The sequence below is a fragment of the Mytilus trossulus genome, chromosome 12 (assembly GCF_036588685.1).
Source record: "Mytilus trossulus isolate FHL-02 chromosome 12, PNRI_Mtr1.1.1.hap1, whole genome shotgun sequence".
Taxonomy (NCBI): domain Eukaryota; kingdom Metazoa; phylum Mollusca; class Bivalvia; order Mytilida; family Mytilidae; genus Mytilus; species Mytilus trossulus.
In genome coordinates this window covers 25,867,639-25,881,034 of record NC_086384.1, presented here as the reverse complement: position 1 = coordinate 25,881,034, position 13,396 = coordinate 25,867,639, and the positions used below count along the sequence as shown (strand labels likewise).

The 13,396-nt window shown below is 34.0% G+C and overlaps 1 protein-coding gene across 1 annotated transcript in view; it reads left to right on the top strand.

Moving 5' to 3' along the window:
• LOC134693600 (vitelline envelope sperm lysin receptor-like) overlaps positions 1–13,396 on the top strand; it is a 32,324-nt gene that overhangs the window by 8,685 nt on the left and 10,243 nt on the right. Inside the window, exons 3-7 of the mRNA XM_063554444.1 lie at positions 8,335–8,371; positions 8,896–9,083; positions 9,990–10,141; positions 11,824–11,969; positions 12,974–13,058. Of these exons, the coding sequence (XP_063410514.1) occupies positions 8,335–8,371; positions 8,896–9,083; positions 9,990–10,141; positions 11,824–11,969; positions 12,974–13,058 (608 nt within the window). The remainder of the gene's footprint in view (positions 1–8,334; positions 8,372–8,895; positions 9,084–9,989; positions 10,142–11,823; positions 11,970–12,973; positions 13,059–13,396) is intronic.

The window sequence follows — 13,396 nt, the reverse complement described above, 5'->3', positions numbered from 1 at the left end:
TTGCTATTGAACAATACTGTGCAATTAAAGATTTCTTGCTATTGCAGAATACTGTGCAATTGAAAATTTCTTGCTATTGCACAATACTTAGTATAATAATTTTTGACCCCGATTGGGACCAACTTGAAAACTGGGCCCACAATCAAAAATCTAAGTACACGTTAAGACTCACCATATCAAAGAACCACAAAAATTCAATTTTTGTTAAAATCAAGCTAATTTTAATTTTGGACCCTTTAGACCTTAATGTAGATCAATTTAAAAACAGGACCAAAAATTAAGAATCTTAACACAGTTAATTTGGCATATCAAAGACGCACAATAATTCATTTTTTTGATGAAAGCAAACAAAGTTTAATTTTGGCCCCTTATTCCTTGGGACCAAAACTCCCAAAAATAATCCAAACCTTCCTTTTGTGGTCATAAACCTTTATAGATTTATATTACTTATGCTAAAGGTATTGTTAAAAAAACCCAGGAAAATGCTTATTTGGGACCTGTTTTTGATTCCTAAATCCTACACTGTTGGGACTAAAACTACCAAAATCCTTTCCAACCCTCCTTGTGTGGCCATAGACCTTATGTTAAAATATCATAGATTTCTGTTTACTAATACTTGTGTTATAGAGCAAAAACCAAGAACAATGCTAATTTGGGCCCTTTTTCCTAAACTGTTGAGACCAAATTACCCAAAATCAATCCCAGCCTTCCTTTCATGGTCATAAACCTTGCGTCTAAATTCATATATTTCTATTGACTTTTACTTAAGTTAGAGTGCGAAAACCAAATGTCTTTGGATGAAGACGATGACGCCAACGTGATACCAATGTACAACCAAAAAGTTTTCAATTTTTGCGGTCGTATAAAAATGATCTCAAATCAAATTTCTAATGGAGTTTGCAACAATAATTATTCAACTACTCATTTTAATAAAACATAAAGTATTAAAATATAAATGTCATACAGTCATGGTGATGATGCCCCCGCTAGCATATAACGTTAAAAAGGTACATAAAGTGAAGCTGCCAAAAAATGAACTTAAACTGAGTTTAGAGGTAATAAGCATTATATACAAATTTCACTAGATTTGGTTGAGACAAACTTGAGAATTTTTTCCAATTGTGAAAGGGCATAACCCTAGAATGATAATCAAAGTGCTTGTAATCACTGAATGGCTATTAAAGACCAGTCTTCACGCTGTCAAGAGTGGCAGCCCAGGCTGCCCAGGCTTGTAGAATTGCTCACGGGCCTGTTAAAATCATATCTACAGGCCAACAAAATCTAACTAAAAAAATTCAGAAATTGAGCTCCGGGCCTGTAGATTTTACAGTTCATCGTGAAGACTGAAAGACTGCTTAAATTTATCAGTTGGTAGTAAAGTGAATTTTGCATTGTATATTGTATATACATGTATAGCATTATTTTAAGTTGATTCCACTACTATTCTGGACAGAGAAATCTAAACTCCAATTTTTAAAGAAGATTTCATAAAGCATTGGTTTAAGGTAATTCACCAACCATTCTGGACAAAGAAATAACTCAAATTTATTGTCTGGAATCTACAAAAATGTTTGTTTTTGGCCCTTAATTCATAGACTGTTTGCCCCATAACCCACAAAATAGACCTCAACCTTCTACTTATGGTATTCAATATTATGGTACAATTTCAGAACAATTGAAATACTTATACACGACTTTTTGTACGGACACTGGATTAATGCTTGTTTTGGTCACCTTTGGAACCCTTATTCCTAAACCTTAGGGACTATATATATAACCCCCCAAAACAATCCCAAGCTTCCTATTATGATTATAAATATTACTGTGGATTCATTATTATTCTTTGGATACCAATTTTCGTGGCTTTCGTGGGTAGAGTCTAACCACGAAATTAAATGTTCAACGATTAACAGATTCGCTCATGTTTGTAACAATGTTTTAGATTTTAACGAGAGAAATTTATGTATTACTGAAAAATTATTACACCAGGGTTTTCAATATCACAGACTAGTCAAAACTTTTACTAAATTTTATCATCGGTATAAAGACATCATTCGTAAATATAGCTCAACATGCAGACTTTTTATACGTTCAGGTATTTCACATCCATTTTTTTATGGAAATATTCTTTATAAAGCACAAAGGTGTCAGTATTCACCTCAAAAACTTACAAAACCTTTAAATAGACTGATTAAGAAGGGATATAATTACGATACTGTTGTCAAGTCATTAAAGATTGCATATTTTGGCGTTAATATTGAGTCACTGATAAGGTCTTTGCGTTGGAACTAAAGACATTTATTCTAAAAACAGTTGTTGGCATGACACGGGTTATGTTCTTCTCATATATGTTATGATGGTATGATACTAAACCCCCAACGGGAAGGATTGTGCCTGATGTTCATATGATGAAATCATAATCTTTCAGTCAGTTTAATTGAAGTCTGGAGCTGGCATGTCAGTTAACTGCTAGTAGTCTGTTGTTATTTATGTATTATTGTCATTTTGTTTATTTTCTTTGGTTACACCTTCTGACATCAGACTCGGACTTCTCTTGAACTGAATTTTAATGTGCGTATTGTTATGCGTTTATTTTTCTACATTGGTTAGAGGTATAGGGGGAGGGTTGAGATCTCACAAACATGTTTAACCCCGCCGCATTTTTGCGCCTGTCCCAAGTCAGGAGCCTCTGGCCTTTGTTAGTCTTGTATTATTTTTATATTAGTTTCTTGTGTACAATTTGGAAATTAGTATGGCGTTCATTATCACTGAACTAGTATATATTTGTTTAGGGGCCAGCTGAAGGACGCCTTCGGGTGCGGGAATTTCTCGCTACATTGAAGACCTGTTGGTGACCTTCTGCTGATGTTTTTTATTTGGTCGGGTTGTTGTCTCTATGACACATTCCCCATTTCCATTCTCAATTTTATTTCTGTAGACTTGTATGCAGACTTCGGCAAAACCACAAAATTAAATTTCCACGAAAATGCAAATTTTCTTTAATCCACCAAAATTGGTACCCACGAAAATAAATGAATCCACAGTATGTTATAATTTTAAGGCTTCCTTTTTACTTATACTGAAGTTATTATCTGGAAACCATCCGTCTTGGGAAGACGACGACAGGATACCTACATGTATTTCAACTGCAAAAATTTCTGTGGTTGTTTAAAAATTTCAAACATGTACAATGAAATATTGTTTTAGAAATTGATAAGCCTAGATATGCCTTGTAATTTTCCCCCGCATTGTTGGACCATTTACACTCAGAACCGAGTCATCAGTAGGCAGCTAGTACATATGTATTGAAACAACCTAGCATCATATTGCTAGTAGTGGTAGTAGCATTCTCCGGTAAATTTGTTCTTTTTTTTTATAATATGTTTGGTTCAAATCAATATAGAATGCTTTTATCTCCCTAATACTTACATTGTAAATAGAGGTGATACTACATGTACTTTGACAAATCCTTGTACATGAGAGTTTTCTGTCAAATCTTTATTTCACAAAGAATGATTTGCATAACAATGAACTGAGCTCAAAGCAAAGTATTCAATAATACACTTAGACAAAGAGCTAAATTCAGTGATATACTTTGTACTACAGGTCCTTCATTAACATCCATCGACCAAAACCACATCTCAAAAACATTCCATACTACATGGTTGGATTCAGAAGTCCTGAAAAAGACATGATTTTTTTTATCATATTTTAAGTATATATACACAGGTTAAAACTTTCTTGTGGTACAATCATTCCCTATCTAGCAACTATCAATTTGCCTCATGCACATATTAATATGTGTTGAGTTTACCTCTGTTGGAAATAAGAACACGCAAACCTCCACCTAATTTTAGTCAACGGACAAAACATTCAAAACTATAAAATATTATCTAAGACTTGTCAGTGTCTATTTACCATTGCCACTGAATCAGTGATATATGTACACATAATTATGTACATGCAAGACTAAAATTATAAAGTACATTAGAACAGACCCGTGGTATCGCAGGGGCGTGACTGAGTTAACGTACAAAAAACATGTATATAACTACATGTATATGTGCAAGCCTTATTTTAGTATTAGTTTTTTTATCTGATAAAGTTATGCAGATTAAACGATACACAGTTTTCTCTGCTTTCAAATCTTTCTGATTGAACCCGTCGAACTGGAACTTATTAATTATTGGTAATATTAATTATTTGAAAAACAAAAGTTACTGGAATGGAGTATTTTTTAATCAACAGCATTGTCATATATATTAGTTGTAAATAAAGTTGAAATCTTTGATTCACTGTTTTACGTCATGCCGGGTAACAAATTGAAAACTGTACCTATACGCCTTATTTTTACCTATACGCCTTATTTTTAGTCCAGATTTTAGTATTTGTATTGTTATCTTAGAAAGTCTAAACTGATTAAAATTTGACAATTTAGTAGCTTCAACTCTGTGGATACGACCCGTGTATATAGCATATTAATCCTGAATACACCGTTTGGTGGTGCGCCTGTCAGATGCGGAACATACAAATAAGGTAATCTGTAACAGGTGAATATACTATTGGTATCGGTATCGCGACTCGATCCGGAACTTCTCTTAATAATTGGCAATATTAATTACGTGGAAAACAAAAGGGCCTGGAGTGGTGTAATTTTTAATTTACACCTTTGAACTATAATAGTTATATATAAAGTCGAATTCTTTGATTTGTCGTTTTTACGTGATGACGGCTGACAAATTGGACCTCGTAATTTTAGTATTATAGATATATAAGACTAAAACTGACATTCAGTCTTAACGATATCTTCATTCCCAAAGTCATTATTTCAAATCTGGTAAAATAAGATTCCATATCTACAACCAATGAAAAGGAAATATCCCTCTTATAGACTAGCATTTAAATCACAGTTTTCGAATATGGAAGCTAGGTCACCGTGTTACCTAGAACTAAAAAAATCGAAACAATATATCTTAAATATTTCAAATGCATGTACATGAAATAATATTAATCTCTAAAATTCACCATATTGTTCCCTTTTTTATCTTCTGTTCGATACTGTATATCCAGTGGCGGATCCAGAAATTTTCTAAAGTGGGGGCCCACTGACTGACCTAAGAGGGGGGTCCCCTGCAAATAGTGACAGTTGGCAGGTATGCCATTGACTGGTATCAGAGTACAGTGGTGGTTGCTACCAGATACACTCTGTTGCTAATGACCTTATAAACTAATCTTTTGTGTATAATTTCAGCATCCCAGTGTCCCATTGGTTGGTATGAGTACAATGATTTTTTACTGACAGGAATCATTACGGTAACTCATTCTCGATAGCACTCAGGGGCTTCGTCCCTTTCCAACCCACTACCAGCAGGTGCTTTAACATTGAGCAGTTGGCACCCCTCATATAGCTCGCCAAGGTTCGGGCGTACACGTAAAAATGACCCAGCTACGCCAGCGATGCTTATTCCAAATTGATGGTAAATTACATGTCAGCATTGTATTTTGGGAATTCCCAGGTAAATGCCATGTCTAAATACAGCTGCTTTATCTATACTATAGCTGTCTGTAAATATATTCTTCCAATCAAGGCAAACCCAGCTGAGTACGGTGTATAAAAATACACTGAATATCCTCCACCAGTATTTACATGTGTTCAGTAAATCCGTTAAAGAGTAAACCCCTCCTATCCCCCCTCATTAGATACACCAAAATTTCAGGGCTGTAATGTAGGTCATTTATACACACCAAAATTGTACAAAAAACTTATGTCATGTTTCTGTATACCAAATTATCATGAAATTGAGCTGTTTCCTTCAACATATACAAATATGTAGAAATAATGTACATCGTTTTCATTAAGATACCAGATACGACTCAACATGTAAACAACCCCTGAACTACAATGTTGTATGGAATCGTCCAGGCGAAAGACAGAATTCGCGAATACACGGTTTCCGCTGTTAATGCCAGTGTTATCATGACTGACATTAGGGGAGGAAATGCATATAGATGACTATAAACAGCTGATAAAGTATATGCAATAGTAACTTTTTTGTTCGTTGAAATGTGTGGGATTGTGCAGCACGTGTCATCATGACATGTGTCCCTTCGCGGCCTTCGGTTTAGATTATAGACTAGAGAAGAGACTAAATGCGTACAAACCTGATGTCAAATGACGATATACGGAATTTAAATAACGTTGATCCTTTAAATGTACGAAACACAAACACATATGACAATTGTTCACAAAAATAGATAGTAAAATTTTCCAAATGAATGTCCATTAAAATTAAGTCTCTGATGAATATTTCCCGCGCAAATGTCATGGAATAGACCAAAACGAATTTTCGGTGTGTGTTGTCATTAAAACATTCGGGTCAATGAACACAGTTAGATTAAATATATAAATATGTTAACTATATTTATATTGGTTTTTCAGAAAAGTGACTTTACCAGATTTTTTTTGTGGCAAACAACGGTAAATAACCTATATCATCTTGACATGACATATGAAAACCCCTTAAGCATAATGGTGTGTGTATGGAATAGTCCATGGAATTGTCCAAACCGATACAGGTGAAATACGTAGAATAATATTGCTGTGTCTATTGTGGACACCAGGGCCGTAGCGTAATGGAGGCAAATGAGGCAAATGCCTCACATTTGAAACGACGATCAAACTTTAGAAGTGTCATTTTTTTTAATTTCATATATTTTACATTATCAATATGCGAGTTTCGAGTTTCAAACTATCTACCGGCACACTTCATACAGTGTTTCCAATCTGCAGCAGCGATTTTGAATATAATTATTTTACCATAGCGGTGACGGTAAAAAAAAATAAGTGTCCCGATTACAAATCAAAATACAAAAATTGAAACAAATCTTATTTATGTCGTTACAAAACTGGTTGAAGACGGGTTCTTTAAAGAGAAAAAAGATGAAAAGGGAAACTCATGAGTATGCTGGCTTATAACTTTCTTGGTTTATTTTTGAATCTACCAATGTTTACACACTGAACAACAAACATGCTGCAAATGAAAATCGATAAAATAATTCATTGACCAAAAAATATAATGATTATTTATAATTGATTTACTGAACAAAATCACGAAGCGCCGTTTTCATAAATATGGAAGTCTTTAATGTATAAGGCAATTCATGATTTTTATTTATTTTTAATAAAAGTATGAAATATATTTTTGGTATTGTTTGAAAATATTTTTTTCGTGTTTCTTTTTTTCTATTATTATTATTAACATTGTCTGGTTGTATGCTAGCGTGTTCCAATGATTCTATTGTGGTAGGCCTGGAGTTCGAACCCCTAAACGGTAGGTCAGACTAATGACTTAAAAATTGGTAGAATAATGTGTCCAGGTAAGTTGACATGTCTTCCAGTGGAATGTTTACATTTTTACAGATAAATTGTGATCACTTGTGACATTAGAACGTCAAACATCTGGTTTAGTAACAATGTTGGTCTAGTCTTCTCTGTACCTATTCTTATGGTTAATGATTATGTATAATAAATGTATCCTAATTGCTGCTTATAATATGTTCTCGTCTTTTATAACTTGCTGTTGGAGATAAATATATATGTATACACATCAGAAGGTGTGTTGAAGCTTTTTAATAGTACAAATCACAGGAGAATCGTAAAGTTTTGGTTGACCAACAGAGATTAACTTTAATATTGAAACTCGTTTTGTTACTTACTAGGCTAGCTAATAAAAAAAATCCGCATTTCTGTTATATTTTTTTGTTTTTTTTTATTATAGATAGTAATGCTGAAATAAGCTTCTTCCGTTTCATGCATCCGAACCCCCCTAAAAAAAAAGGGCCCAAAATTTTTTCGCCTCGCTCCGCTCGGCGAAATGCCTCACTTTAAAAGGAGATGCGCTACGGCCTTGGACACAGCAATACAATCAGATTGAAGATCCTTATGAGCCCGTAGTAAAGTAAAAAAACTGTAAAGAAGCCCTATTAAATAAAATTTGCTCGATTAACCTTGAAGTGAAGACTAATAAAAATTTGCGTGTATAGTGAACCCCCTAAATAAAATAATACTGTGTTCTAGACCACTTCCCCTTTCGGTGATCTACAGAAATGATTTTTTACTATATAGTATGTTAAATAAAATACATCTGAAAGAATAAAACATACTGTATATAATATCTTATAAACTTTATTCATTATATCTTGAAATTGAATAAATTAAAAAAAAACGGGTTGCCATACTTCTCATGCACCTTGTCCTTGTATGAATAAACAAATCTGGTTACGCCAGTTCATGATTGATGAATAATCGTTGAAACTTCTTGGTTTTTTTTTCAGATAGCCGGTGGTCAGGAAGACGAATATTACATCAATGGTAAGAAAAAGTTTTCTTCGACAGCTTTCGAACGTCTTTCATTAGGGTTTACTGGGAGCGACATATCAGAAACTGAGCGCTGAGAGGTTTGATTTTTATCAGACTCAAGAACCGTACCTCCTCCAAAAACACCATGTTTTAACCTCTCAACGCTGCCGTTTCTGATATGTCGCTCCCAAGCAAAATATCAGAAACGGGAGCGCTGAGAGATTTGATTTTAATCAGATTGGGTTCTTAAAGGCAAAATTTCTTCATTTACCAACTAAAGTAACCTTTTCAGTTATAACTCGATTTTGCCTTTATCAATATAAAGTCTATATAATTGTGTTTATACCAACATATTTAAGATCTACTATGTTGATTTAATCTATTAATTTTTTGTTAGATATTAGAGAAAACTGCATTAAATTCTGCACCAAATGTTACCAAAACAGACCCAATTTATTTTTTGAAGACCTGCTGTATAAAAAATAAAGAACCCATAAGATTCTTGTTTGCGTGTTAATATGCACCATTTTTTTCAGTGGAAGCTAAGTGTCCCGAGTCGATATTGAACCCACCTGCAGTGATAACGGTCACGGCTGATTTACCAAGCTCTAAACCATTTGCTGTATGCGCCAATGGGGAATTCCTTTTTACTATGGATAACTTTGGATCTTATTCATTATCAGTGGTTTTTGACACCAATGCAACAATAACGTGTGCTTTCTATGTAAGTTTGGCTTTATGTTACCTTTGACACCAATGCAACACTAACGTCTGCTTTCTATGTAAGTTTGGCTAAAATGTTACCTTTGACACCAATTCAACACTAACGTCTGCTTTCTATGTAAGTTTGGCTTTATGTTACCTTTGACACCAATGCAACAATAACGTCTGCTTTCGTAAGTTTGGCTTTATGTCACCTTTGACACCAATACGACAATAAACTGTGCTTTCTATGTAAGTTTGGCCTATGTTAGAAATACCTTTGACACCAGTGTTGATTTACGATCTCCGGATTCAAATTGAGCTATCATGACTTTAATAGTGTTTAACATTATGTCATTGGTACAAATTATGAAAATGAAATGAGGTACTACAGCCGATTTCAATGAGAGTGTAGACAAAGGTTATATCTTTGGTTAGTTTACTTGCTAGCTGTTAGGAACGGCATATATCCCTATCCTTCTTTCGAAATAGCCTAGTCCTACATACAGATAGACTGGTTATCTGTCGGACTAGTCTATTCTTAAAAGAGGGTAGTTTACCTAACCTAACAATTACTTCACGGTTCAGCTAGCAAGCAAGCTAAATAATGATATAACCCTTTTCTACACACTCATTGAAATCGGCTGTAACTACATTTACTTTATAAGACACTAGATATCATAAGACATTTGTACATCGGTACATTATGCCAATTATTCTCGTAATGACTCCGTTACTATGTGCAGTGGTTTATTATACCAATTATACTTTAAATTAACTCAACTACTCTGTTCAAAGGTTTATTATACCAATTGTAATCCGTATTGACTCAACTACTCTGTTTAGAGGAAGTAAAGAGTACATTTAAAATATCACACTTAGTGGAAAGACGTTTCAATTGTTTTACTAGTTTTATTCGTATTTTCAGCAAAGGTCGTTAGCAGCAGACGTTTATTCTGTCAGTGTATACATTCCACTATCTGAACGTGTTATAACCATCGACATTCCCGAAAAGATAGTCACGTGTATTTATGACCCAATCGGCGACAAGGAAACGAGTGTGCAGCAGCTTGAGGAAAGGTACAGTTGTCTCTAGCTTTAACATAATTATTTCAGTAACTAACATTATTTGGCCATGTAAATCAAATTGAACCATTTATTACTAGCCCGCAAAATCGAGGCACAATAAGGCAAGTTTTGAAACAAAGATTTTCAAAATTTCATAGTGAGTACATCTATACTGAGCATGAAAGAAAGCGTATAAGACACAGATCGATAATGGTCTGCGAATTTAGATATTTCTCCAAAAAAAAATGGCGCTCTAACCAATTGAGCCAAAGAAGATCTCCCCTAACTCAACTAGTTAGACTACTTTTATATCTCCAGGACTACAACAGTTATCTAATAACGTCATGCCGATTATAAGATACACAGTCTTCTCTGCTTTCAAATCTTTCTGTTTAAACCCGTCGACCTGGAACTTATCAATTATTGGTAATATCATTTATTTGGAGAACAAAAGGTCCTGGAATGGAGTATTTTTTAATCAAGACAACAGTATTGTCATAATTATATTAGTTATAAATAAAGTTGAATTCTTTGATTTGCTGTTTTACGTCATGCCCGCTAATAAATAGAAAATGTACCTATACGCCTTATTTAAAGTCCAGAATTTTAGTATTCGTATTGTTATCTTAGAAAGTTTTTCTGAGTAAAATTCTACAATAGGGAACAATTTGACAATGACTGAATTTAGAAATTATTAATAATATTAATTATGTGGAAAACAAAAGGGTCTGGAGTGGTGACATTTTAAATCTACACCATTGTCCTATATTAGCTATATATAAAGTTGAATTCTTTGATTTGTCGTTTTTACCCCATCACGGCTGACAAATTGTACCTCGTTATTTTAGAACTATAGATATATGAGGGGCGCAATAGGGGGTCCGTTAACATGTTAATAACACCTCGATTTTGGCAAAAAATGAGGTCGGTAAGATCAAGGTCGACGTTCCAATGTCAACGTTCAAACAATCTAATTAAAATATTGATCTCTGATTACGTTATAATCAGAGATGATCTCTGATTACGTTCAGAGATGATCTCTGATTACGTTATACTGCATATGATGATCTCTGATTACGTTATACTGCATATGAGCTCATATGCAGTATAACGTAATCAGAGATCAATATTTTAATTAGATGCAGAGATCAATATTTTAATTAGATTGACGTTCAAAGTTTGTCAAACAGCCAAAGGCCAACTATGGATCTTAACAGCGAGAAAATCTCGCACCCATAGACGAGCATCAGTAACAATATGTACTATAATAGTTCTGTGATAATGGACGTCATTCTATCAATTGTCTAGTTCGAATTTAAATCCTGTGGCACCGCCAACATATCTACTGTTTTCAAAACTGAATTAACACAAATACATTGTCGTTTCCGTTAAAAAGTACGAAGCGTCATTAGATAATATATATATAGCCGGCTTCATGGGAATAATAGATTGCGGATACGCATGCAAATAAAAAAATATCATAAGTTATAATGGCCAATGTACGGCTGGGTTACGATTGGCAAGCAAGAAGTCTTGAAATCACACATTTGAAAAACTGATTAATCGTAAAACTAAGAAAACAGCCGTTGAATAAATATATTACTGCTGTTTTTACCATGTGCATATAAAACCTCTCATTCAAGTTCTACCAATCATTTCAAATTTATTGAGAATATTAATTGGTGAATTTTCAGTAAGGTCCCAGTAAAACAGATTGAACAGCATTTGGCGGAAACCAGTCAATCTACAATAAATATCTGTGTGGCGGATCTCAATAATAACTGTATTACGGGAAATATCCTGATTGGTAAAATTGTAAAATTAAAAGCCGTTCTTGTTGGTAAGTATTCTGTCAACAGCATTACAAAATATTATCATTGGCAATATTATCGTTATTATTAAGTTATTGTTTTTAACATTATTGCAAGCGAACAGAAACATCATTAAAGAATTGAATTCTTCTTTTTGTAACTTCACTGGGGTTATAAAAGCGTTGACTGAAGTACTTTGGTATGAAGCGCGGAAGCGGTTCATTCTAAAAACGTGCGCACGGTCAACTCTTTTACAACCCTATGAAGTAACAAAAAGAAGCATTCAATACTTATTATAACATTTTTTAGCAAGGATCATAAAAACACGAATTTTATCAACTTTTTATTTAATTCACCTAAGCACTTTATTGTGGGACCTCGTGTTATCATGAATGAAAAGTTTTATTGAGTAATGTAATTGCTTAAGGAATAACACGTGATGTGCAGTTAGCCAATCAGAATATCGAATTATAGTGAAACGCACATCTAATGTAGTTATATAACAATGATAGCTTCAATAAATCAGTGATTTTGTGAAAACTTGACCATTTGATACGTTAGTTACATGTAATTACTATACGTACACTTAACGATTTGATACATTAGTTACATGTTATTACTATACGTCAAACATGTAATGTAAAGAATATTGAGAATGAAAATGGGGTATTTGTTTAAGAGGCGACAACCCAACCAAAGAGCAGATAACAGCCGAATGTCACCAATAGGTCTTCAACAAGCGAGATATAATCAACTAGACCAAAGAGCAGATAACAGCCGAATGCCACCAATAAGTCTTCAACAAGCGAGATAATCAACCCGACCAAAGAGCAGATAACAGCCAAAATGCCACCAATGGGTCTTCAACAAAGAGCAGATAACAGCCAAAATGCCACCAATGGGTCTTCAACAAGCGAGATAATCCCGCAGCCGAAGGCGTGCTTCAGCTGACCCCTTAACAAAAATGTATACTTATTCAGTGATAATGCATTGTGTCTATCCCCATATCTTATAACATTGACATATTTAACAGGTAACTCTTCAGATGAGCAGGGTTTTCAGACATTGTCATGTAGTGCTACAGGAACAGCATACAAATATCCGATATTAACCGCTGGGTAAATATATTTATCTTACCTCCTATACATTTCTAGGAATATGATTGGTTAAAAGCGACCTCGTGGTGACCGTGTATATTACATATTAGGTTAGTAGGGAGGCGGGGCTTTATTAGTTACATAGTGTGTTAGTGACCTAATATGATATATACAGGGTCAGTAAATTCCATATGGGATGAGAGCGAATATGATATATAGAGGGTCAGTAAATTTACTTACCCTGTATATATCATATTAGGTCACTAGCACATTTTGTAACGAATTTATCTTACCGACTATCTTTATTTGTTGAATTTAGACTAAAGTTGTCTTATTTGCTATTATAACACATCTTCTTA